General features: G+C 47.6%; 1 protein-coding gene across 2 annotated transcripts in view; it reads left to right on the top strand.

The window, feature by feature from the left end:
* Nucleotides 1-27,135, top strand: part of SFSWAP (splicing factor SWAP) — an 82,505-nt gene that overhangs the window by 15,422 nt on the left and 39,948 nt on the right. For both annotated transcript variants that reach the window (XM_082668207.1, XM_082668208.1), the window contains 6 exons: nt 16-128; nt 1,075-1,210; nt 18,936-19,176; nt 20,185-20,316; nt 20,861-20,954; nt 21,895-22,066. In XM_082668207.1, coding sequence (XP_082524333.1) covers nt 16-128; nt 1,075-1,210; nt 18,936-19,176; nt 20,185-20,316; nt 20,861-20,954; nt 21,895-22,066 — 888 coding nt within the window. The remainder of the gene's footprint in view (nt 1-15; nt 129-1,074; nt 1,211-18,935; nt 19,177-20,184; nt 20,317-20,860; nt 20,955-21,894; nt 22,067-27,135) is intronic.

Below are 27,135 nucleotides of genomic sequence, written 5' to 3'. Positions count from 1 at the left end.
GTGTTTTGCTTTCAGAGTCGGGGGTCAGCTCTGACAACGAAGATGACGATGACGAAGAGGGCGGGAGTTACCTGCACCCGTCCCTGTTCGCTTCCAAGAAGTGCAGCCGCCTGGAGGAGCTCATGAAGGTTCTCATCTCGTTACTGAGCTGTAGCTTTATGCCATGGCGAAACTGCTCATTTAACTTCGGAAAATTGTTAGGCAGGCATTTCTTTGTATGATAGCTTTTTTAATTTTACTAGCATTGACGTGTATCTCGCCTTTTTGTTTGGCTTGGTGGCAAAGGATTTGCTCCCTTTATTGCTTATATATCCCATTTTATAAAATCACAAGCAATTTATTTTCATTTTGTTATAGTTTTACTGTTTGGGATATTTAGTTTAAGTAAAATGTTGGTTAAGACTTGGAAAATTACTTTTTCATGCAGGTTTTATTAAAACAGGATTAGATTTCATAGGTGTCCAGGGTATGTGCCGCTTGAAATAGTCTGTTACTGTCACGGATAGCATAATGTATTAGTGAGAAACATAAATTAAAGAAAAATTTTCTTTTCATTCTTATTATAAGGAGTTAATCCACACCATTCATTGTGCCATTTGTGATGTGAAAAAACAGGGGTCCATCAGACCTAAGCATGTCATTTCAGCAGTCACGCAGTGTGGCTGATTGATTGGGCTTTAAAAGCTGTTGGTGATTAAAAATCAGAAATTGCTTTAAGGATGGACAGAGTTTGAGGTTTTGAGTGAATTTGGAGGCTTACACTTTTCTCAGCAGCAATCTAGTCTTGGTCATCCCTCCTTTTCCTTCATGTCATTCGGAAGATTGAGGTGATTTGTTTATTCAGTTCCTCTGGAACTCAAAACCAGCTAGAGTTCTCGTCGGCCACGGTCAGGGCCTCCCTCTGTGCGCCTGCCCACGTGTGTGGGTGTGGTGTGCATGTGTGTGCCGCGTGCATGCGTGTGCTGAGGTTTTTCTGAAGCGTAGACACCGTCCTAGAGCCTTCTTGCCACAGAAGGGTTCTGCGTGACTCAGAATGCAGGATGTGGTGTGACCTTGCACCCTCTCTCTCTGCAGCCTTTGAAGGTGGTGGACCCAGATCACCCCCTTGCGGCCCTGGTCCGTAAAGCCCAGGCCGACAGTCCTGCCCCCACTGCACCCACGGCAGATGGCACGGCCGTGCAGCCCTCCCAGGTGGAGTACACCACTGACTGTGAGTACCTCACTGTGCGCCTCCGGGCAGGGTGTCAGGTGCGGGGGTAGGTTTGCAGGTCCGGTAGAGGTGCCATGAGGAGCGTTCATGTTAAGCACCCTTAGCATGTGGCCTCATCCTTTTGCCTGTCACTTCACGTTGGCAAGATGGCTGCCCCATCCCCAGCATCAGCCCTGCATTCCAGGAAGGATGAAGAGGAAGAGCAAGAGCAGAAAGCAGTTTCTCATGGTCCTGCTGTCCTGCAGCACAGGCTGGGAAGTGGGCTTTCAGTCGGCTACATCGCTGCCCTAAACAAAAGCAGAGTTCTGTTAAGCAGGACGGGAAAAGTGGGCGTCGGGGGACATGTGTTGTGCCGCTGTTTGCCGGGGTTGCTTTCCTAAAGGACACAGGGGTCTAATGTGCACCTCGGAATTGGCTACAGTTCCTACTTGCTCTTGCTGGTTGCTACTCTTTTCTCTTTTTAATTACTTAAAGATTATTAATAGAAGGTGAATCTTGAAGTTCTATTCAAGAAATCATTTGAAAGTATTTAACCTTGGTCTCGTTATCAGGTCTTTTTAAAATTATTTTATTCAGAGGTTAAATACTGAATGAGAAGAACCTTTAGCAAAGCCACGAGAATTCATCTGTTCAGCCTACTTCACAGGGACACCTGATACAATGAATTTATAAAGCCTGTCACTCTCAGCTAGAGATTGGAGGGTCAGCCTGAGGTTAATTCCCTTTTAAAACGTAAGCTGCTTGTCACTTTAGGAAGAAGCTTTTGTTAAAAATGATAACTGTGTCCTTTTGCCATTCCCGTCTGGCACTGGCATGCAATGTGTAATTTTGATGTGCTAAATTAACATTTTTAGACTTCAAAAATCAATTACTTGAGTGAACTTAATGTATGTGTCTTTAAAAAAATGTCTTAGAGAACTCAGATAATTTCTTTAATGCATAAATCAAGTTAAATACAGTTTCTTTAAATGTTCAAATCAAAGAGCGGATCTGGTGCGGTCTCATCTTACCTGCCTGTTGGTTCTGGGCTGGGGGTGCAGTGGGCGTCAGAGTGGGCGGTAATCCCTGCAGCGCTTTGTTTTTCTTTGTTTCTTTTGTTTTTTTGCGGTACGCGGGCCTCTCACTGTTGTGGCCTCTCCCGTTGCGGAGCACAGGCTCCGGACTCACAGGCTCAGCAGCCATGGCTCACGGGCCCAGCCGCTCCGTGGCACGTGGGATCTTCCCGGACCGGGGCACGAACCCGTGTCCCCTGCATCGGCAGGCGGACTCTCAACCACTGCGCCACCAGGGAAGCACTTTGTAAATCACTCCTCATGCCTCCCGACGGGGCTCTCAGTACTGACAGCCAGCCCACCCGGGGGAAGCCCGTGAATCAGGAGTTGGGCGTGACCGGGAGCTTCTGCCCCCATCTTTACCTCAGTCCAGGTTATAAGCTCACTGAGTGGTACGTCTCTGGCTTCCTTTTTCCTTGCTTTCTCTTTTCACACCTGTGTTTGAATTTGCACAAGTTGAATGCAGTGTCCCTTTGCCTCCTCTAGATTTCTAGAGCTATTAAACTTCTTGCATCGGAAAGGAATAAAAATTCAGGGTTGAGTGGCCGTTATCCGGTTATTCGCGCTGCTAATCACTAGTGTGCGTGCAGTTAACTACGAGGTCGGTAATGGCTCTGTGTTTCTACATAGCCTGTAGGACTGGGCAGGGGAGCCGAGGGAGGCCACTCCGTGACTCGGGGTTTTACTGCGAGGTCCCACGCTCTGATTGTTGACCACGGCCTGGGCCGAGTCACGGCTAGCTGGAGGATGAGAGGGGTGGGCAGGACCCAGGGAGCCTGGAGCCCCATGACTTCAGTCCCTCCTGCCACTCATCAGGGGCCCCAGAGGCCAGGGTGACCCTTGACAGCCTCTCGCCCGGGGGAAATCCCACCCTTGCTCTAGGCAAACCCTGCAGGCCAGTCCATGGGCGGGGTGTCCTGGTCCCCTCCCTGACCCCTGACCCCAGCCGGAGGTGCTCCAGCAGTGGGGCACCAGTTAGTGACCACCTCTTCCCCTCAGTGAAATAATTGTTTTGACAGTCATCTTCTTCACACATGCAAGAGTGACAGACACGAGTAGGAGAGGCGGTATGGAGGTTATGCCTGGTGATGGACACACACGCTGCGTTGGGGGCCAGCCTCACGTGTGCCCAGGCCAGTGGAGGGGAAGGAGGGAGTCGGTGCTGACAGAGTGTGTTCTGCTGAGACGTGGGTTTCAGCCATGCCGGAGGGCTGGGACCAGGTTCTGGGTTTTCCAGAGAAGCAAGGAACCTAGCGTGTTTAGGTGAAACATCTCAACTTACAAATGTCAGCAGTGAATTCGTATTTTGTAAAAATACAAAACATAAGGCAAGCCAGATGCTACTCATGGGTGCCCGTGTCCAGCCTCTGCTGTGGGTGCAGGAGGGTACCTGGGCAGCGGGACAGAGGGAGGTCGCGGAGCTTCTGTGGAGACCGCGCTCAGCAGTAGTCGGCTCTGCCCAGAAGCTGCGGAGGGGCTGTCAGGTGGCCTTCAGATTTCACACAGATTTAGACGCGTCGTGCTGGGAAGCGAGAGCAGTTTCGCTAAAATGGAGAGGACAAGAGCTAGACTCCACCCGGGTGGGAAGTGAATGGGTGGTGTAGAAGGGGAGACCTGAGCACGGGCCACTTTGTGAAGAGGGGAGGGGCAGTGCCTAGTGGAGAAAATGTTCCCTGAGAGCCCTGCCTCCAGGATCGCCCCTTGGGTTGCCATGACAACAGCCCGTCTAGCATCCGGGAGTCATAGGATGGGAGAGGCGGCCTTAGAATTTGGATCTAGATCAGAAAAATGCCTAGAAGAAATGAACACAGACACCTGTACTTGGGCTCTCAAAGATGTTTTTATTTGTAATTAGAGTCTATGGTTATCTTAAAAAGTAGCAAGAAAGAATATGAAAAATTTGAAAAAGAGGCAAATAAAGGCAACATGGCTCATCAGATAATAAAATGAGATGTTACAGTAGAAGTCCTTGGGAGGCCTAAGTAATTGGTGGTTTACACAAAATGTGTGATTCAAACAGGTCTGAAAATGCTACATACGTGCGTGCCTGACACGTGCTGCTGTTGACCCACTTGTGACGTGGGCCACGGCCTTGCCTCTGACGGGCGTCCTCAGCACAGCCAGCCTGAGTTCTGTGAGGTGAGGTGCACGCCAGGCGCCCAAGAGCAGAACCGCAAGCTTGCAGTGCCTTACTTCAGGGCTTTCACAGTTCTTTCTCCCTCCTTGGGTTCCACAACAGTTTTTTGTTTTTTAAGCAATTGGTGTTTTTTTCTGATCTTTTCAAAGGATTCAGTTTCATTTTCACAGAATCAGTAATTCTTTTTTCTCACTCAGATTTCATCTGTTTGCATAAATTTTAATTAAATACGTAATTACAGTACGTTTAACCAGAAAAAGTTTAAGTGAAAAACTCTGCTGGTAAAAAGCAGAAAGTTCAGCGTTCTAAAGAGGAGTGCCCTGGCCTGGTGTGTTAGTGCCTCCGGGGCCTCCCCGGCCCGAGACCCAGGAGGCCCTGCAGCGGGGAGGGGTGAGTGCGCCCCCCGAGACAGGTTCAAACGAGGAAGGACTGGCTTATGAAAAACTGTTCGGAAAACAGATCCCATTAGAGCCTCACCTTTTATCCAACAGCAAAACTACTTCCAGGTGTACGTGCCAGATGTGAGAGTTCTCAGGAAAGTAACGACTTTTTTTTTTTTAATTTATTTTATTTACTTAGTCTTGGCCGCGTTGGGTCTTCATTGCTGCACGCGGGCTTTCTGTAGTTGCAGCGAGCGGGGACTACTCTTTGCTGCGGTGCGCAGGCTTCTCATTGCGGTGGCTTCTCCCGTTGCGGAGCACGGGCTCTAGGTTCGCGGGCTTCAGTAGTTGTGGCGCACGGGCTTCGTTGCTCCGTGGCATGTGGGATCTTCCCGGACCAGGGCTCGAACCCGTGTCCCCTGCATCGGCAGGCAGTCTCTCAACCACTGCACCACCAGGGGAGCCCCCTAATTGTTTTTTTTTAATAGATTTGTTTATTTATTCTATTTTTGACTGTGTTGGGTCTTTGATGCTGCGAGTGGGCTTTCTCTAGTTATGGCGAGCAGGCTTCTCCTTGCGGTGGCTTCTCCTGTTGCGGAGCACGGGCTCTAGGCTCGCGGGCTTCAGTAGTTGTGGCTCGCAGGCTCTAGAGCACAGGCTCAGTAGTTGTGGCGCACGGGCTTAGTTGCTCCGTGGCATGTGGGATCTTCCCGGACCAGGGCTCGAACCCGTGTCCCCTGCATTGGCAGGTGGATTCTTAACCAGTGCGCCACCAGGGAAGCCCGAAAATAACAGAACAAGAATCATCTATTTTAAGCCAACAGACATTATATTCAACTAATGGAAAAAACAAAACCGTTGAGAAAGCAGAAAAAAACTAACAGAAACAGCTTTTACAGTCAAATAGGAAAACAACTTATAGCCCAGTAGAAAAGTGAACTGCAGTATGAATAATTCACAAAGGTAAAAATGACCATAAAAATTTTTTTAAAGGTTCACCCTTGCTGCTCACTCAGATGGCATTGTATCTGCTGACTTTAGAACCTAACCTCCGTGGAAAATAAAATCCAACATTTCATTTAAATCAGGCTACAGCAAATATATGAAGAATCCGAGACTTTCTGTTATGGTGGAAAAATACCCATTCGCAGGCACACAAGAACACTTTGAAATTATAAGTCTTCAGATAAAATCGAGGTTTCTGGGCTGTGGGAAATGTTGTTTCATGTATACCTATTTGAATTTCTTAGTAATCATAGAGATTAAATAAAAGAGAGACACGCCATTTTTCAACTGTCACGTAAGCAAAGAAGGAAAAAAGGTCGACATCATGTTGCTGGTGGGAGTGTTAGACTTGTGGAGGGCAAGCTGGCCGTGTAGACCAGAACCTAAAATGCACGCCTTTGACCCAGAACTGAGCTTACGTGTGTAAAGACCGAGCTTACAAGAATGCTCACTGTAAGAACGATTTTTATTAGCAGCAAAAGACTGAGATGCCCTGTGTGTCCCTCAGGGAGGACGAATGGAGTAGGGTTAGGGCACAGCGGCAGCTGGAGGCTCTGCCTGGGGCTCCTGGTGGGCGAGGGTGGGGCCGAAGGGGGCGTTTGGTGTGAGACTAGAGGGGCAGGTAAGAGACTGGTACCAGCGGTGCGCTTAGAAGAGGGTTCAGGGTGAGGGGGTGACTCCTTCCCTGGCCATTTGTACCACTTTGAACCTTCTCAGAAAAATTGCAGGTGTGTGTGATGCTCATTTGAAACACTCGTATCCTGAGTTAATTCTTTGCAGTTTTGAGATTTTAATGGCAAGACTGTTTTGTCAGCTCTCCCTGTATCCTGTTGAGGCTGAAGCAGTCCTTGTGACAGCTTGTGTCCCGAACAGAGGCGAGGGAGCCCACCGGCTGGGGCCCGTCCAGGCAGCTGAAGTCACTGAGCTTTTCCGTCTTTTTACATTACTTGGTGTTTAATAATCACCTTAGAATGGACTCAGTCGTCCCTTGTTATTTACTTTCTGCTGATCAGAGGTTTTCCTAGATTTGGCAGTCTAGGAAGAAAAGCATCTTTTTTTTTTTTTTTTTTTGGCGATACGCGGGCCTCTCACCGCTGTGGCCTCTTCCATTGCGGAGCACAGGCTCCGGACGCGCAGGCTCAGCGGCCATGGCTCACGGGCCCAGCCGCTCCGCAGCATGTGGGATCTTCCCAGACCGGGGCATGAACCCGTGTCCCCTGCATCGGTAGGCGGACTCCCAACCACTGCACCACCAGGGAAGCCCCTATTTTTATTTTAAAAGAATTTTTTTCTAGAAGCTCCTTAAATATAGATATGCGAAACTTAAACAATCTCTTTCATTTATTAGCCTGACAGTGAACTGTCTTTCATGCTGTTTTCTGTTATTATTTAGTTGACTTCTGCTATTTATCTATAAATCCTTGCAAAAAAGCATAATAAAAATAAATTATGCCGGAAGCAGTAATGCTGAAATACCACCCACTATTACAGCGTGCAGTTTTTTTAAATAAAATGCCAGCTTGGGTTTTTTGATGTTTCGGTCTATAAATAGCTTAAGTGAAATTAAACCACGTCACATGGCTGCAGTAGATATTTTCATGCTTCTTCCCAGTTTTTAAAATGTGGTTTTGCTATTGTTTTTAGCATTTTTTCTGCAAAGTCGTGACCTTGAAATGCTTTACTTACCTTGCAAGCTCTTTTTTAGAAGTAGCTGTACTATAATTCAAGAGAAGTAAAAGGGAAAAAGTAAAAATATTACCCAAGATGCCACCATCCAGAAATAGCCATTTTTAACATTAAGTTAGCATCATTGACACAGTGAAGAAGACTGAGCTATTGTGGGAAAAAGGGGAAAAAAAGAAAGCTCATATCTTTAGAATACAAAGATAATTTTTATGCAAAGATAGATTAAAAAGTTAATGTATAGATAGAAATATTTGTGTTAAAGTAGAAATAAGCTTTATAATTTTACTTGAATTTAGCTGAAGAACTGTAATCAAAATGAAAATGAAGTAATTCCTGAACTTCAGTTAAAAGTTTCTTCCATACCTCAAGAATTCAGTTCTAAAAGGAGAACATCAGAGAGGTTGGAATTGTAGGGGTTTTTTCAAGCTATGTTTTTTATCTTAGAGTTATTAATCAACTAAGAAAGTAGAGAAAATTCAGCACTATTAAAATGCCTTCCCTTCACCCCTCCCCTAACTGCGAGGTTTTTTTTTAAGAAATACCGTGTTTAGATTGTGAGAGTTTAAAGTAGTATTTACATTCTGTTCTTTTCCCTGGTTGGTTAGTCTGAGTTCTGCGGATTAGTTTTTTTGTCAGAGCATCTGTCTTTGAGTTCTTTATCTGATTCGTTTCTTGGTTGTTTGAATTTCATAAACAAGTCAGTTTTACAAGGGTTCCATTTCATGCATTCTTGAAAAGTGCCTGCCATTGACCCTGGTGTAGGAAGGAAAACTTGCCTGGGTATAAAATATTTGGGTTGTATTTTCTTTCTCTGAGATCTTGTAAACTAGAATCTCACATGGTCCTTCCTATCAGAGAAACCTGGGTTGGCTGACTTTTGCCACCGACTAGTTGAGTGAGTTAGTTGGTTGGTTTTCATTAGTTGCTCCTGGGTGCTGTTCTCTGAGATCTTATGTTTGAAAATGTCTGCTGCCCTTTGACATAAATAGCAACTAGGCAGAGAATAGTACGCTTCGTCACACTTGCCTGGAATTTGGGAGCGTTGCTGCATGTTGCTGTGGAAGGGGTGAGGCCAGCTCCATCTTCCCCTCCCTCACCCCTTAAGAGCTTGCTTTTTCTGACTGGATACGTGAAGAATTCTCTTTGCCCTTACATTTTAATAACTTAATCAGCATAAAGCCCCCCGTTTTCCTGGAATTCATTGTATACCCTTTCAGTCAAAGATGCAGTTCTCATTTCAGGGAAATTATTTTCTGTTATACCTCTGAACTTCTTTTAAAAGACACCAGCTTCCTTATTTTGGATCACCTTTTTCTTCCATATCTGTCATTTTCTTTTGTTTTTTTTTTTAATGTTTCTCTTTGGCATTCAGCATGATTACATCCACTTCCATCCATCTTCTCCTTGGTTGGTGACTTGGTTTTTTTCAGCTGTGACTGTTGTGTTCCTTATAGTCGATAATGGTGGTATTTTGGGCCTCGGTTTGTTTTCTAAACTCTCCAGCAGGTTTGCAGACCTTTTCTGTAAAGGATGTAAGCGTTTCCAGTGTGGCAGCCGAGCAGCCTCTGTGGCGGCTGCTGGTGCTGGTGGAGCATGAAAGCCACACTGACCATCGCGAGCAAGGGCATGTGGCCGAGCCTTAATAGACCTTGACTTATGGACACCGAACCTTGAATTTCATAGAATGTTTACATCATGAAGTGTTGTTTTGTTGGTTTGTTTTGGGTTTGTTTTTGAACTGTTTGAAAATGTAAAAGCATCCTGAGCTCTCCCGAGCTGGGCTGAAGCAGGCGCACGGGCCCAGTTCCTGGCCCTGCTCAGCAGGATCCCTTCCATCTCATTACTAGTCTTACTTCCTTTTCTTTGTGTTCAGTTGAAGTCCTGTCTCTCCAGATTCGTCCGTGGCCCAGAGAACTCGGGTTGCCTGGGTTCTGTCTCCTTCCAGACTCCGTTCTTTGCTGTTTGCACGGCATGTTCCTCCCTGGGCTCCTTTTGCTGGGCCTTGTCCTTCTCACCTTCCCCCACTCAGGTCGGCAGCTCCATCCAGACCTTTCATCCCAGCACTGGCCACCCCTGCTCGACACCGTTCTCACCTGCCCTGAGATGCTTTGTCGTCCCTCCCAAGTGCAGCTCTTCTGGAGACTCCATTCTCTGCTCTCACGAGATCCCCAAAATGCCCTGGAGCAGATGTCCTTCCCCCAGTCGGGGGCCCAGGGGAGACTTCTGACAGCACAGAGCCCGGGCCGCAGGCTCCCACCTCCCATACCCCTGAGGCTCTGCCTCACCCTGAGCTCCTGGTCTCGCGCTTGAGCTGCCTGATGGTTCCACCCGGACTCCCCAGGACCTGTTCTTAGGTAGCTTGCCTCCAAACCCTCCACACGGTATGAAAAATCCAGGGCATTTTGCTTGAGGGTCACTGATGAAGACTTTAAGTAATAGTTGGAGACAAGGCATCTTGAGAAGCAAAAAAAAAGAGCAATTGCTTTTCAACACTGGCCTTAAAGTTCCTGAGTCACACATTCATGTGTCTAAAACGGATCCATTTGGGTGGTTTCCAGTGCGTTTACAAGTGAGAAATTCTCCGTGTCACTGCAGAAGTCTTCAGGTTTTCCTCTTCCAGTTTGGTGACAGCAAAACCAGTCTCCTTTTGTTTGGGGATTCTTTCTCCTTAAACACAGGGCTGTCTGGATGTCACAGTGAAGGAAATTAAGCAGGGTGGCTGCTGTGAGCCCACGTTGAGCTTCCATCTTCTCTAGCATCTGGCTTCTGAGCCCTTAACAGCCGTGGGCCACCGCCATTCACTGTGGTGAGAGGAGCCCCAGGGTTTTTAGACACGGTATGTGCTGATCCAGATGCTGAAAGCTTTTAAGTGTTTGGGGCATGGGGAGGGTCATAATATATTATTTTTTAAATAAACGTATTTATTTATTTTTGGCCGCGTTGGGTCTTCGTTGCTGCGCGCAGGCTTTCTCTAGCTGCGGCGAGCAGGGGCTACTCCTCGTTGCGGTGCGCGGGCTTCTCATTGCAGTGGCTTCTCTTGTTGTGGAGCACGGGCTCCAGGCGCTCGGCTTCAGTAGTTGTGGCTCGCGGACTCTAGAGCGCAGCAGGCTCAGTAGTTGTGGCGCACGGGCTTAGTTGCTCCACGGCGTGTGGGATCTTCCCAGACCAGGGCTCGAACCTGTGTCCCCTGCATTGGCAGGCGGATTCTTAACCACTGTGCCACCAGGGAAGTCCCAGGGTCATATTTTTTTACTTAAAAACTGTGGATGTAGAATTTGAGGGAGTTTTTGTTTTGACTGTAATTTTCCCTTGCAATTGTGTATGATACACAATTGTATCATCAATTGTATATGATAGAGAGCTAGTAGATAAGTGCTCTGCCTAGAGCTAACGGCGGCCAGGAGGGGTTTTTAAGGAAGTCCTGAAAATTATCCCAGTCCATGAGGTGAAGCCAGAGGGCTTGAGAACAGACATCAAGAGACAGTTGCGTGGATAAGAGAGTCTTAAGAAAAGGGATAGAGAGGGAGGTTTCAGCTTTGATTTCTCTCATTCTACTTCTGAAGCACCTTGAACGTTTTTAACATTCCCTGGGATTATTGGGCACTTTCCTCCCCCTTGAAAATGCAGAATTCAGTGATAATTTTGCTTACCATTGAATTGTGTTGTTGATGCTTAATATTTAAACTCCTATAGTTTAACCTCTCCTCAGGTAAAGGTTTTCAGTGTGAGAAAGCTAACTCTTATCTGTAGGCAGAAAAAGATTCTCCAGTCAAGTAGACTGGTTTTGGGGGTTTTTTTTAGTATATTTATTTATTTATTTGTTTGTTTTTAGTTTTGGCTGTGTTGGGTTTTCATTGCTGTGCACGGGCTTTCTCTAGTTGTGGTGAGCAGGGGCTACTCTTCGTTGTGGTGCATGGGCTTCTTATTGTTGTGGCTTCTCTTGTTGCGGAGCACGGGCTCTAGGCCCACGGGCTTCAGTAGTTGTGGCATGTAGGCTCAGTAGTTGTGGCTCGCGGGCTCTAGAGCACAGGCTCAGTAGTTGTGGCACACGGGCTTAGTTGCTCCACGGCACATGGGATCTTCCAGGGCCTGTGTCCCGCATTGGCAGGCGGATTCTTAACCTCTGCGCCACCAGGGAAGTCCGACAGCTGTGTTTCTTGAGCTGTTGGCTGCTGGCACCAATCTGGACAGGCCGTGTTCCCAGCCTGTAACCCGGGGTGTTCCGCTGACTTCCATTCATTGCTTTCCTGTGTTGTTAGTGCTGTTCTCTCCTTGTTTGTTTGTTTACTCCTGTATTTTGCTAGAGCATGTCCTCCAGTAGTTTGCGAAGAAAGGGTACCAGGAAGACCGTTTTTTTTGATTCTTGAATGTCTGAAAATGCCCTAATTCTGCTCTCACTCATGGTAGGTCATTTGGATGGGCCCAGAATTGTGGTTTGAATATCGCCCTTCAGAGTTTGGAAGGTTCTAGGCCACCATCTCCTAGAAGCCTTTGCCCTGTGCCATTCCAGTTCCTGTTCTTCCACACGTGACTTGTACATTCCTTGAACAAACTGGCATCGCGGGCAAGCCATGCTGGGAAGAGCAGTGCATGGCGTTCCCACCATCGTGGAGCAGAATCAGCGACACCCCTGGGGGAGTCCGCAGTGCTGGCGGACGGAACCAGGGAGGCCCTCGAGCCAAGGCTTCCGGGGCCCAGGGGCCTGAGGAAGCCCGGGTGAGGCCCGATTTGGGTAGTGGTGGGGAGGGGGCATGGGACCCGAGGCAGGTGCCTCACAGAAAGGGAACGTGGCTGGGGCCTTGATGGGGAGTGACGCGGCTGGGTGGGCAGTATGGGGGCTCTGGCTGGTCTAGGAAGGGGTCCCTGGAGCCTCTAGGGCAGCGGCCGGAAGGGCTCTGGTTCCCAGGAGGCGAGTATGGGTCCGAGAGAAACCACGGAGCCCGGGCTGACTCAGCGGGAGGAGGCGCGGCCGCAGGAAGCAGGAGCGGCAGTGTGTGGGGACGGCTGTGTTCTGGACGCGTCCCTTTGAGAGGTTTATGAGATGTCCCAGTGCGCGTGTTGAGCAGGCACTTAACATACCAGTTCAGCTCAGAGCTAGAGACAGCAGTTCTGGAATCAGCAAGTGTACGTAGGATTTAAAGCTGTTGAAGTTATTAGGGAAGTCCCAAGGATGCAGGTGGATGGAGACTGGTTGGCCATCCAGTGACGGAGGCCAAGGGGCCAGGCGCTGCCGGGGGTGGGCAGGGCCGCTGCGGGCGGGCGGGCAGTCTTGCTGCTGCTGCTGCCCAGGCCCGCTCAGCTGGTAGCACAGCGCTTCTTTTTCACGATCTTGTGTGGATAAAGTAGATCGGTCTTTTAAGAGTATACTTATTTTTCTCCACGGAGCTCAGGAAAGCTATTTTCTTTCATTCTTAATACAGACACACGTTTGTATTTCTGAACTGACAGCAGGGATTGCTGACCAGCCCGCTGATCTCCAAGAACCCTTCCAAGGCTTACATTCTCTTCTGAGAGTTAGATTTGTACGAGATTAAGATCACATACAAGAATCAGTAAATTGGCTCTGATTTTTGCAAGAAGCCCGTTGAATAGAAGGGCTTTGGAAGGTAATTAGGCAGGTCTGTCTGACCCTGGGTTCCGCAGCTCTGTACGTTTCTGAGCGCACAGAGTGTCAGGGAGGAAGTGCTTAAGAATGTGCCGGTGGTTTTAAGCGGCTTGATCTTTCCACACAGCTATGCCTGCCCTTGGGAAGTGGAGGCACCCGTTGGCATCTCTGTCTTGGATTTATTTGGAGTAGGCATGTTTAAGTAAACATTGTCATGATGTTTATTAAAATCACATCGGCATTTAACTTTGTGTAAAACCCAATTCCCTCTTTAAAAATTCAACAGACAGCCCTGAGAACAGCAAGAGCCCTAGTAAGGAGTGTTATGCCTTGGAAGCCCGGTGAGAAGTGGGACTGCGGGCACCCTTTGGAACCCTGCACACCACACCATCCCGTGTCTAGGATGGGACGGTGAGCTCCAGGGAGCCAGACCTCTGTCTGTTCTTTGCTCTGTCTGGTCCAGCGATTCTCAAAACTTAGCATTCGTGAGAATTTCTGAGTTGGGAGCTGTACACAAAAACACATGTTCTCTAGTTGGTAGTCATTTTAAAGGATTTCCAATTCAAGGATTTCAAGAGCTGTGAGGCCCCACTGCAGCGACGAGCGCACATCTGCAGTGTCTGCCACGGGGTGGTGCCGGCGGCTGGCTCCTGCTCTTGCGGAATACCTCAGCACGCACCTTGCTGTCAGCGGGCTTTGCTTGTCACACGCTTCTCTAGTGCCTGCTCTAACCTGGGAGCTGTGCAGCCTCCCTCTCACTGCTTTTAAGATGCTTTGCCTTCTGGGACCATAGCCCTGATCGCAGAGAACTGCCCCAGGGATGTGTGTGCAGGAGGGCAGAGCAGGGGCCTCCTGGGGTGGGAGATGGTTCTGGAGGTAAAAACTTTGGTTTAATTGAGGTACAGTTGATGTGCAATATTATGTAAGTTACGGGGACGCAACATAGTGAATCACAACCTTTAAAGGTTATAGTCCATTTATAGTTATTGTAAAATAATTGGCTATATTCCCTGTGCTGTACAGTATGTCCTTGTAGCTTATTTATTTTATATGTAATAGTTTATGCCTCTTAATCTCCTACCCTTGTCTTGCCCCTCCCCATTTCCCTTTCCCCACTGGTAACCACCAGTTTGTTCTCTGTATCTGCTTTTTTGTTATGTTTACTCATTTTAGTTTTTAGATTCCACATATGTCATGTCATACAGTATTTGTCTTTTTCTGTCTGACTTAATTCACTAAGTGTAATACCCTCCAGGTCCATCCATGTTGTTGCAAATGGCATTATTTCATTCTTTTCTATGGCTCAGCAATATTCCACTGTGTGTGTGTGTGTGTGTGTGTGTGTGTGTGTGTGTGTGTACACACCACATCTTCTTTATCAGCTCATGTGCTGATGGACACTTAGGTTGCTTCCATATCTTGGATATTGTAAATAATGCTGCTTTGAAAGTTAGGGTGCATGTATCTTTTCAAATTAGTGTTTTCATTTTTTTTATATATATATTTATTTGATTTCAAGGGGGTTTTTTGTTTGTTTTTAATATTTATTTACTTGGTTGTGCCAGGTCTTAGTTGCGGCAGGCGGGTTCCTTAGTTGTGGGTCACTGGCTCCATAGTTGAGGCATGTGGCCTTAGTTGTGGCATGCGAACTCTTAATTGTGGCGTGCATGTGGGATCTAGTTCCCTGATCAGGGATTGGACCCCAGGCCCCCTGCATTGGGAGCGCGGAATCTTAACCGCTGCGCCACCAGGGAAGTCCCTGGTTTTTAGTTTTTTGAGAAACCTCTGTACTGTTTTCCACAGTGACTGGATCAATTTACATTCCCACCAGCAGCATATGAGGGGTCCCTTTTCTCCACATCCTCGCCAACCTTTGTTATTTGTTGGAGGTAAAACTTAGGAGGGGCTTCACAGCAGGCAGAAGACACTGTTTGGAGCTGCCCCTGGCACCTGCAAATGAAATGAGGGGCATGATACTGTTCACCATAGATTGGGGGGCAGGCCAGGCCAGGCGTGGCTCCGGGCTGAGGTTGGCCTATCACTGTCACATCCGCCCCGGGCCTCAGTGTCTGTGGGGAAAAGGACAGAAACAACCTTCTCCCTAAAATCTTTTCATCTGTGACATCCTGCACATGAAATGGGAATCTGAGGGAAACAGTGCACAGTTGGCTGCACTGTTGGGCCCTCAGCTGTGGCGTTGCCCCAGCAGGCACCCCGCAGCAGCAAAGTCTGCGTTCTCAGCTCGCCAGGCCTCAGGTGTTCCATTGGCATCAGGGTTAGTTTTGGATACAGAGGGATTTTCAAATTCCTGTTCACCTTTGCAAGGTGTAATTAGAATTCGTTGGAAAGGACTCACAGAGCGCGTGGGTGAGAAGTGAGAGGGCATCCTGCGTGCCTTGTCTTTAGGTTTCTGCTTCCAGTCTGTCCTCCTCTGCAAGATCCCCAGGGGCGTGCCCTGGGCTGGCCTTCCAGTGTGGGATCCCTGCCTCCGGAGTAAGACTTGGCTCAAGGCTTAGGAGCTGCCTTCAGGCTTGGAGGCTTTGTTTGATTTTCACACATGGAAATGGAGCCTCTTCTCTTTGTGAGCTCAGCTATGCATTTAAATTTTTCCCTTATATTTTACAAGCATTTTTAGGTATTTGTAATGGGTGAGTTCCTGAGTTAATCTGCCGTCTTTCTGGCAGGGTTATTTTTAGACTTTGTTTTAGTTTAATTTGATGGGTGACTCAGGTACAGACTGATGGTTAATCTGCATTCATTCTTTCAAAGGAATGATCCTTAGTTTTGAAAATAATTTATTCACTTCTGTTACATAAAGAATGCATTAAATTGCAATTGCATAATATATAGTTGACACTTAACTGTAAACTGTTCTAATCCATACGCCTCATTGGTTGTAGCTACGACTTTGAGATGTATTTTGGCCTGTTTTCAGGCCAGAGGCTGGCCACCTGGCATAGGAGGGACATGGAGTGTCTGTCCTGTCCTTGAGATGTGGCACTTTGGGCAGTAGCAGCTCTTGCTGCCCCTCCCAAGACAGGGGGTGCTCTGTGGGCGGGGCTACGCCCTGGTCTTGCCGTTGCTTCCTCACCCCTCCTCCGTGGCGGTGTCTGTGCCCAGGGGTGAGAAGAAGGGCCCGCGTCACTCGACCGAGTGCAGGGTGTGTGGGGAAGTCGTTCCATCGTCTCAAGGAGGATGATACAGCTCCCAGAAGCCTCTGTTCATATTTGAATACCTGATTGGGTTAGGAAAAGCTTATATCTGAAGCACCGAATCCATCTGTCCACCCAACAGATTCTGTGTGCTGAGCGCTGGGGTTACAGAACAAACGTGTCTTTCCTGCCCTCTGCCCCCGCCTTCCTTCAGAGATATGCTTTGAATGTCTCTGTGCTAAAGATCACACAGAGAGGATATTGAGGCCACACATCTTTTTTTGAAAATGTGGAATATTGTGGTGAACGTGAACAGTGGTTGGTGCACGGCATCGAGCCAGCGATTCACAACTTGGGAGTTCAGACATGTATAATTCATAGAAAGTAAGTCGCTACCAGCCGCGGATATGCCTGCAGCACGTGTGAGTGATGCAGTTGTCCCAGCCGAGGCGGAAAGGCTGGGGTATAGCTGTCAAGGACGGGTTGTGAGCTGCTGCACCACTGACACCTTCCCCACGGAGCTTCCAGTGCGGGAAACTGTGGTCAGTGTAAAGGCTCTCACTATTGGCAAATGTTTTTGTTTTAAAGTAGATTAACTGAAGATCAAAATAAAATTCCTTAATGAGAAAAATCTCTCACCATGCTCTAATGCAGAGGAAATTAAATCTCTGTGTAGTCAGAACCAGTTGCTTATCTACAGCAGGATTAGAAATTTAAATTCTTAATTAGTTCATTGGATCTTCTGTGATTTCACTGGTTTTGAATATTTTCCCCCCAAATAAAAAATGAATAAATTTACAGGAATTTTGATTGTTTTAAAAAATGGGCTCTATCTTACAGATACTTGCATGGGTGGGCAAAATATATAGGAAGTGATTGTACTTCACTGTTTATAATAATAGAGCCCCAAACGATCTCAGTGCCGTCAGGACTTCTTAAATCAACTGCAGTACGTCTCTGTGCTGGGGTGAAGGCATGCAGGGGTTCAGAGCAGCACAGCTTTGTAGACAAGATGACTTCCAAGACAAGTGTTTGTTTGCTTATTATTGAAGTACAGTTCATTTACAGTGTTGTGATAGTTTCTGGTATACAGCAAAGTGATTCAGTTACATGTATATAAGAAATACCAGATTCATTTATATGAATGTTGTACATAATATACATTCTTTTTCAGATTCTTTTCCATTATAGTTTGTTACAAAATATTGAATATAGTTCCCTGGGCTATACAGTAGGACCTTGTTGTTTATCTGTTTTGTATATAGTAGTTTGTATCTGCTAACCCCAAACTGCTAATTCATCCCTTCCCTCCCTCTTCCCCCTTTGGTATTGTTCTCTATGACTGTGAGTCTGTTTCTATTTTGTAAATAAGTTCGTTTGTCTCGTATTTTAGATTTCACATATTAGTGATATCATATGATATTTGTCTTTCTTTTTGTCTTAGTTCACTTAGTATGATAGTCTCAAGTTCCATCCATGTTGCTGCAAGTGGCATTATTTCATTCTTTTTTATTGCTGAGTAATATTCCATATGTACCACATTTTCTTTATCCATTCCTCTGTTGATGGACATTTAGGTGGTTTCCATGTCCTGGCTATTGTAAATAATGCTGCTATGAACACTGGGGTGCATGTGTCTTTACCGGTTAGAGTTTTCTCAGGGTATATGCCCAGGAGTGGGATTGCTGGATCATACGGTAGTTCTATTTTTAGTTTTTAAAGGAACCTCCATACTCTTTTCCATAGTGGCTGTACCAATTTACATCCCCTCCTACACTGTTGGTGGGTTCCCTTTTCTCCACACTCTCTCCAGCATTTGTTATTTGTAGACTTTTTAATGGTGGCCATTCTGACTGGTGTGAGGTGGTACCTTGTAGTTTTGATTTGCATTTCCCTAATAATTAGCCATGTCCAGCATCTTTTCATGTGCTTATTGGCCATCTGTATGTCTTTTTTGGAGAAATGTCTATTTGAGTCTTCTGCCCGTTTTTTGATTGGGTTGTTTGTTTTTTTTGTTACTGAGCTACATGAGCTGTTTGTATATTTCTGAAATTAAGCCCTTGTCGTTCACATCATTTGCAGATGTTCTCTCCCATCCTGTGGGTTGCCTTTTCATTTTGTTTGTGGTTTCCTTTGTTGTGTAAAAGCTTATTAAGTTTGATTAGGTCCCATTTGTTTATTTTTGCTTCTGTGTCGTGCCTTGGGAGACTGACCTAAGAATACATGGCTGTGATTTATGCCCAGACAAATGTTTAAATGAGAAAAGTAAGGAGAGGAGAGAGTGGAGAGCTGGTGTCAAACGGGGAAGCCAGGGAAGGGTGTTTAGTCCTCAGACGGATCACCTCACAGGCCACACAGGAAGGGAGCTAGTGCTGCTGGACAGTGGACTTTGTCCTAATCTGCCCGCTCTGCAGTTAGGGAGGACATCAATTGTGTAGTAGGAAGGTCCACGTTGGGCTGCCTTGAATGTCCCCGTGCATGTTCACTTTCCATCGTCCCTGGGTGTGTGTCTGGGCATTGCCTGATTCTTCCAAACTCTGTGTCACCTGGGCAGCCTTTCTTATATCCGAAAAACAAAACGATGTGGTTGACATTGGACAGAAGTGATATTGCATTTGGAAAAGTGTCCCTTTTTCCTGCATTGTGGATACTCACCAACTAGCCTGTCTTTTGCCACTCTCACGCCCCCAAAATGTGTCTTTTCACAGCGACAGTGGCAGCCATGTACTACAGCTACTACATGCTGCCCGACGGCACCTACTGCCTGGCACCTCCCCCTCCAGGGGTTGACGTAGCCACTTACTACAGCACCCTGCCTGCCGGGGTGGCCGTGTCCGGCTCCGCTGGAGTGACAGCCACGGCCCCGCCCCCTCCAGGGACCACGCCACCGCCCCCCCCAAGCACAGCAGAGACGAGTAGTGGGGTGACCTCCACCACCATCACCACAAGGTATGCTCTCACTTCTGCTGGTCACCTGGAGCACCTGTGTTCTTGGTTTGGGCTTCTTTATAGTGTGAGTCACATAGAGGGTCTCCGTTACCTGAGTACTTATTATCCAAATCCCCGAGTTGCAGGGTTGATTGGGCAACGGAAACTGTCATGACATAAGCACTTGTAGCAGTGAGGTCCAGCCACTGAGAAAATGAACTCCCAGACAGCGTCCCGCGCCGCTGCCCTGACCCAGCATCTGCTCTCTCCCGTGTGCCGCCATCTCGGCGGGGCAGCACCAGGCACGGGCAGTGTGAAGCGAGGCCCAGTTTCTGCCCAAAATGCAGGATTTCATAAAAGCCGATGCAAGTGAATGGCTCACGAGCTGGTAGGAAATGCGGATCTGCTGTTAGTTCAGCTAACCATCGACTAACAGAGCCAGCAAGGCAGGGACTGGACCCCCGCGCCTGTCCTGGGGAGCGTGGAGGGGGCTCTGAAGGGCGTCTGCGGGTGAGCGAGCACTTCCTAAGAGGCACTGGCACGTCTCAAGCTGACAGGACAGCCGCTCAGGAGCCTTGACGGAGCACTTGGATGGTTCCCGCTTCCTGATCATGCTAAGGCAGGAAACAGGAAACGAAGGATGATGAGTCACGCCGGCCAGCATACCTTCATATATATACACAAATTCACACTTGATTTGTCCTTGGTTGTTTCTAGAATTAGCAACTGGGGGAAATGTGAGGAGAGAAAAGATGAACCTGTGTTCATGACCTTAAGTGTCACTTGGAGTGAAACCCCTGTTTTCATCATTGGCAATGATATTTTGGTCCCTGTTTCAAATGGATTGACTTTGACTAGTTTTCTGTAGTCCCAGTCATCTCAGATAAGGGCCTCCCTGTCTGTGTGTAACTTACCTGCCGGTGTGAACTGAGACAGTGCAAGTCCCCCAGCAGCCTTGCTGGCCGCCCCCCTGCCGCTGATCTGGAGGAGGGCCTGGCACTGTGTGTGTGACCCAGCTCTCCTCTGCAGTGCACTTGCTTCCGTGGCCGCCATCATCCCCCCGCCCCCCGACATTCAGCCCGTGATTGACAAGCTGGCAGAGTACGTGGCCAGGAACGGCCTTAAGTTTGAGACGAGCGTTCGTGCCAAGAATGATCAAAGGTGAGTGAAGGAGTTTATGTGGGGCAGATGAATGGTATTTGGGGTTTAGTTTAGCTTCTTTTTTTAATCTAGCTACATAATTGTTTATATATATGTATATATATGTGTGTGTGCATATTTATATATATATATACACATATATTTTTTTTTATCCTTATGTGTTTAGATAAATATATCTTGTTAAATTACTTAGAGTTGGGGTGGTTGTCTTTTTTATTGTTATAATTTTTTTGTTTGTTTAACTTGTTTTGCTTTGTTTTTTTAAAAATGTTGAACCTCCCTAAAATAAAAAGCTGGAATTCATGCTTTTCAAGAATCTGCTGTGGAAATTCAGACACACACTGCACTTTGTTTTTTTCATCAAATAATGTTCCGTGCTCGGGTCGTAACATAACAACAGGAGGCTGTGGTCGCAACACGATCTGTGTGATCGCCAGGGTCAGTCACTGCGAAGCCTCAGAGCAGCAGGTGTGGTCCGTCGGAGCCGAGGGGTGTCACAGCGAGCGTGTCTTGTTGAATGACTCGTCCTCTTCTCTGTTCCTAGGTTTGAGTTCCTGCAGCCGTGGCACCAGTATAATGCCTATTATGAGTTTAAGAAGCAGTTCTTCCTCCAGAAAGAAGGGGCTGAAAGCGCACAGGTGTGTGTCTGGGAGGAAGTAATCCTCGGGATGTGCACTAACAGGGTTGGCTGATTTTACACTCACTTTTACGTGTAACGTATGTCTTGCATTTGCCGAGTTTAGCTTTTCCCACCTCTCTTGTTTTACATCTGTTGAAATCTTTGACCCGTATTCATAGTTCATTGATGATCATTTGTCCAGAATGTTGTAAACAAAGTAATCCTGTCTCTTCAGGCATTTGGTGTTTTGGTTGGCTGTTGTTTTTAACTACTTTGGATGGAAGCTGTGTATTATACTTCTGTTGTGTTAACATGTACTTAAATGCCTAAGTGTAACCACAGATGCTCCCAGCTGACAGGCTGGAGCCACACAGGTGCCACCCACCCACTGGCCTCGAGCGCCACCTGCCAGCAGCTCGCCTCACGACTCCCATCCCTGCAGACGTCCCCACACTTGGTTCTCAGGCACCTGTTAGAAGCATTTCCTCCTGTCCTTGTAATCCTTTCTTCTGCCTCTCCTCTCCTCTCCTCAATTACATGGGCACCCTAATGTCTTTCTAAAACCTGTTTTGATAGAGAGATGACGTAGGCTTTGCATATCAGTGGATTTCTACAGGCTTTTATCTGACTGCTCAAACTGAAGAAAATGGACTCATCTGTAGGTGCTGGGCATAATTTGGTGTTCTAAACGTGTTCTCAGTGGTCATTCTCCAAAGAAGAGCTAGTGGGCATTGGTTCCCAAAACAGTATTACAGGGAAAATACCTCCTTCCGTTCCTCTTTTCATTCTGTTGTATCAGAAAATAGTAAATCTGAGTTAGAAAATATATTCCGTGGTGTTACTTAGGCAGTAACGTAGCCATGCTTTTGTCCCATGAAATGTATGTGCTGCATATCTTTTCTGACAAATCCTGTGTCATTTCCAATGGAGCAGTTCAGAGTCATGTTTAACCTCTGCAGGCTGTGTCAGCACCGGAAGAGGCTCCTGCAGAGTCTGCTCCTGAAAAGCCGAGTGACGTTGGGGACGATAGTGTGTCTGAAGATGTGGCCGACGCAGGGGGCAGAGGTGGCTCCTCGGGGAAGAAGGAGCTGTCGTGCAGCAAAGCCGTCCCCGACGGGAAGCTGGTGAAAGGTACGCTGCCCTCACTACCAAGGGTTCCAGTTTTGACCTTGTACCTCACAGGTGTCACTTCAAATTAGCAAGGAAGAACGCTGGACCGCTTAAGGTCAGGTGCCTTTAGCCACAGGACAGGAGGAAATGGCTGCCCCTTTTAAGTTGCTGTTATTAATAAAACTTGCTTATTTCATAGTACTTTCCTGATTTCGGGTTTGGGGTCATTTGGATGTAAGCTCATCTTAGGTATGCGTTCTACAGGCTGTTGCTAACAGCCTGTTCTACCAATTTAATGGAAATGTTTAGAATTTTTCAAATGATGTTTTGTACCCCCCCCTTGGACTTCTGAAACTATATGCAAACTATTGTGCCAATGGAATTCGTTTTCTTTATTTGTTAAGGCAAGTCCCTTGAGGGTCTCTACCAGGCGGTATTCCACTCGCTCCGTTTCAGTTACCTTTTCTTTTTTTTTTTTTTTTTTTTTTTGCGGTACGCGGGCCTCTCACTGTTGTGGCCTCTCCCGTTGCGGAGCACAGGCTCCGGACGCGCAGGCTCAGCGGCCACGGCTCACAGGCCCAGCCGCTCCGCGGCATGTGGGATCTTCCCGGACCAGGGCACGAACCCGCGTCCCCTGCATCGGCAGGCGGACTCTCAACCACTGCACCACCAGGGAAGCCCCTCAGTTACCTTTTATGTTCTTGGGAGGAGTTTTTCATCTACCAGGACAGACATACATGAAAAGAGCAAATATAAATAAACAGAAAGAAAACAAAGCTGACACAGGCACGGTAGCAGAGAACTCTGTGGTTGGACGTGTGAAGAAGCAGTGAGTTGCACCAGGTGGGAATGAGAAGGGCTGTGCAGAGGGAAGAGGGTTCAGAGCCAGAGGAGCTCCCAGGCGGGACGGCGTGGTCTGAGCCGTGTGGCCTGTTCAGAGACGGGAAGTGGTCTGAGGGACCCGGGTGTCAAGGGGGGCACACCTGCCCAGGTAACCATGGGCAGCTCGTGGGGCTCTGCCTTCCTGGCGGGTCCCGGGGCTTCCAGCAGGGACAGCACACCTTGTGGCTTAGATCAGAGGAATCACTTTATGCAGTATGGTGAGTGTGTGAAGGGATCGAGGCAGAGAAGCCATGGGGGGGGTTCAGGGTGGAGCTGGTGGCCTGAAGTGGAGGAGGGGGCGTGGCCGGGCGGTGCAGGAGCCAGTGCCCGGGTTAAAAGGAAAGGCAGAGGAGACGCGGGACGGGCAGACGGGCCAGGATTGCAGGAAGGCCTTTTCTGTGCATACAGATGCCTTTTCTGATACAAAGATGGCGATCAGGAGTAACCCAAATGACCCAGATGGGTAACTGGGAAACTTATGGAAGTGCCTGTGAGCCTCTCAGTCCAGGAGGTCACCTGAGCACACGTGTTTAATCTCTCACCCTTCCCAGCCGCCTTCAGCTCTCACTGGAATAACCAAAGGAATGTATTAGTAAGGAGAGTAAAAACAGTTACTGCTCCAGAAGCAGGGGGAGGTACTGTTCATGTTTAAGAAGGACAGGCCAGGCCACCTGGACTTCAGTTCATAGGAAAGAGTAGGACATTTGGGGACTCAGTGGCAGTGACCCCGGGGGAACCACTGTCAACCAAAGAAGGGGGCGGGCAGAAGGCCAGAAGCACCAGGAGCGTCCAGGGGGCAGCGGGGCCCCAACAGGGTGTGGTCGGGGTGCAGTGGGCCAGCCCCCGCATGGAGCGCCCTTCCCGCTCCCGGGAGCAAGCGCCTTGGGATTCGGCAGACAAAATGGTGCTCGCTCGCCACTTCCCTCGTCGTACCCTCTGAGCCTGAGGCGCCCGAGAGCTGCGGGTGTCCGAAAGCACGCACCCCACCCCCAGCTCCGTCAGGGTGAGGACGAGGAGACAGAGAGTCTCGGCTCCGCAAAGAGGCAGGAGCTCAGGAGAACACGATCCGAGCCTCGGAGCACGTGGGCACCTTGGAAACAGTTACTAAGTGACAGGAAAATTCTTTTAGTCTCTGATGCGTATTCTCACAGAATTAAAGGCACTGTAGAATTAGTGCAGCCGATAATCTGACATCTGGAAAAGATTGTTAGAAAAAGATGGCCAAATTTTAAAATATAATAAAAACACTACAAATCAGACTGGGTGAGAAGACAAGTTCAAAATTTTTCTCAGATTTCCAAGGGAAAGGATAGAGATGGAAGGAAAAGCATCCAGATGGGAAAATAGACAGGTTGTCCTTCACGGGGGAGAAAAAGCAGAGGCTGGCGCATCGGACGTGTATCTACAGCATTAAATGAAAGGGAGTTCAGCTCTATCTGAACTTCTGAATGAAAAGTGTTCTGAATGCTGGAGGACAAAGGTTCTTACAGACATGTCAGCGCCCTGAAATTGATCAGTCAGAGAAGGTGAGGGCAGTGAGCATATTATCCAGACTTATCAGATGCAGTGAAAACTTAAAGAAAACCTACAACCTCATGTGCTTATGTTGGTGAAGAGAAAGTGAAAACAAAGCAAGCATTCAACTCAAGGACCTAGGAAGAAACTTTCTATAAAATGCACGTAAGAGGTCTTACCTGGTGGCGCAGTGGTTGGGAGTCTGCCTGCCGATGCAGGGGACACGGGTTCGTGCCCTGGTCCGGGAGGATCCCACATGCCGTGGAGCAGCTGGGCCCGTGAGCCATGGCCGCTGAGCCTGCGCGTCCGGAGCCTGTGCTCCGCAACGGGAGAGGCCACAACAGTGAGAGGCCCGCGTACCGCAAAAAAACAAAAACAAACAAAAAAATGCACGTAAGAAAAGCAGAAAAGGAGAATCAGTAAAAATCAAAGCAGAAATGGGTGAGGATATAATAAAAGACCAGTAAAACTTATCATCATTGTACAAGTTTAATACAGAAAAAAGAGCAAATGCACAGCATAATGAGAGAGAACGCGGTGTTTTTAAGTCCACGGGAGCAGTGTATTCAACTAAATTTGAATAAACTTGAAAATAACTGAAAAAATTGTCTAAGAAAATATATTGATCAATTGCTAAAATGTCTCCAGAGAGGCAGTAAGACGACAGATCTATAGGCCTGAAAGAATTTAGAAAACTGGTCAGTGAAATACCTCTAAAAGCAGGCAGGCCAGGACAAAGTTAAGGTCAAGGTAACTTCCCTCAAGAAGAGAAAAGCCTGTCTGATTAAAGCTACTCCAGAGCCCAAAGGTGGAAAGTTAGGAAGCTCTCCAGCCCTAGCACCTTAGCCCCATAAAGCTTAGCAGTCTGCAGGCCAGGACCCCGGGAAACCCAGATGTTAGCACCTCAGATGGAAGCAAGCTGGGAACGACAGTGAGAGCAGGTGTGAGCAGGTGGGGCTCCTTGCAGCCATCCCAGTGCGGCGTCCCGCCAGAAAAGCCTCCAAGGACAATCTTACCTTGCTAGCAGATGCTGGAAAAGCACCAACATTTGCTGAGATTTTTATGATAAAGCTTCCCTAGTATGACAGTAATTGACGTTGCAAAAACAGGCTCTCCATTGTGAAAAAAATAAGACTCTCACGTTACCTCTGACAATTATAGTGATTCCAGATAGATTTAAGTGTTTAAACATAAAAAATAAAATCATGAAGTAGAAGAAAATAAAGGTAATTTTTTTCTAGTCAGAGTGGAAAGGATTTTCTAAGAATTGAAGCCATGAATGATAAAGAAAGATAGGTCTGATGGGAACTGGGCCTGTATAAAGTTGAAAGATAAACGTCAGGATGGCAGTGATGGCTAATATAACAGAAGATAAAGGTCAAAGTCCTTGCTATAGAAAGAGCTCTTGTAAATCAGTAAGAAGAGTCACTGCAGTAGAAAAACAAAGGACATGAAAAGGTAGTTCACAAAAGAAGGAAAACAGTTGGTCAGTGAATAAACTTTTTTTTTTTTTTTTTTTTTTTGGCTGCGTCAGGTCTTTGTTCCTGCACACGGGCTCTCTCTAGTTGCGGCGAGCGGGGGCTCCTCTTCATTGTAGTGCGCGGGCTTCTCATTGTGGTGGCTTTTGTTGCGGAGCACAGGCTTCAGTAGTTGCGGCACACAGGCTCAGTAGCTGTGGCTCGCGGGCTCTAGAGTGCAGACTCAGTAGTTGTGGCACGTGGGCTTAGTTGCTCTGCAGCATGTGGGATCTTCCTGGACCAGGGCTCGAACCCGTGTCCCCTGCACTGGCAGGCGGATTCTTAACCACTGCACCACCAGGGAAGTCCTAAACTTTTAAAATATATCCTCACTAACAAGATACTGTTCTTTGCCTCCAATTTGGTAAAGTTAGAAAGTAACAGAGAGCGTGCAAGTGGCAGGACCCTCACTCGTGCGTTGTCCTTGGAGTGTTGTCGGTAAGGCCTCTCCAGGGGAGAGCCCAGTGATGGGGACCAAACCCTAAATGCGGATGCCCTCCCACTCCTAGAAACGTCTGGCTCACCAGGACGTCTCGACCAGGTGTTCCTCCCAAGGCTCGTGGGCTTTTAAAAATAAAAAATTGGGAACCATCATGGGAGACTGAAATCAGTTGGCATGTCCATACTAAGGAATATTATTGCCATTTATTAAAATGATGTATGTTGACATGGAAAGATGTCTAAACGTTTTCTATGGAAAGGTGTCGCTTACTAAGTGAAAACAGCAGGCTATAAAGTATGGTCCCGTTTTTCGTGTGTTTGTACACATGCACATGTACGTGCCTCGGAACCATTGTGTTCAGATCATTTCTTTCCCGTATCTGAATAGCAGTTGGTTTTTCATTTTGTTCACTTGTGTTTTCAAAATTTCCTATAGAGAATATATATTACCTTAGAAGTTAAAAGTTAGTAATGAAACTTGATACCTTAAGAAACGAAGCATATTTGATGTGGAAGGTGGAGGGCCGGGCGCCGTCAGCTCACTCACGCGTGTTTCCTGAGCACAGGCTACTCTGCGTCAGTGCACACCGGGGCCACATTAGTCCTGCGGTCCTGCCCACTCCAGGCTCCGGGGTAACCAGACCGCACACACAACACAGAACGTCAGGAGTGGCGTGAAGGAGAGAGGCCAGGCAGGGCCTGTCTGAGGAGAGGCTTCATTTGAGATGAGACGAG

This window comes from Grampus griseus, assembly GCF_964374135.1.
Source record: "Grampus griseus genome assembly, chromosome: 12".
Lineage (NCBI taxonomy): Eukaryota > Metazoa > Chordata > Mammalia > Artiodactyla > Delphinidae > Grampus > Grampus griseus.
The sequence above is the reverse complement of the archived record's forward strand: the minus strand, read 5'-3'. Positions and strand labels throughout refer to the sequence as shown.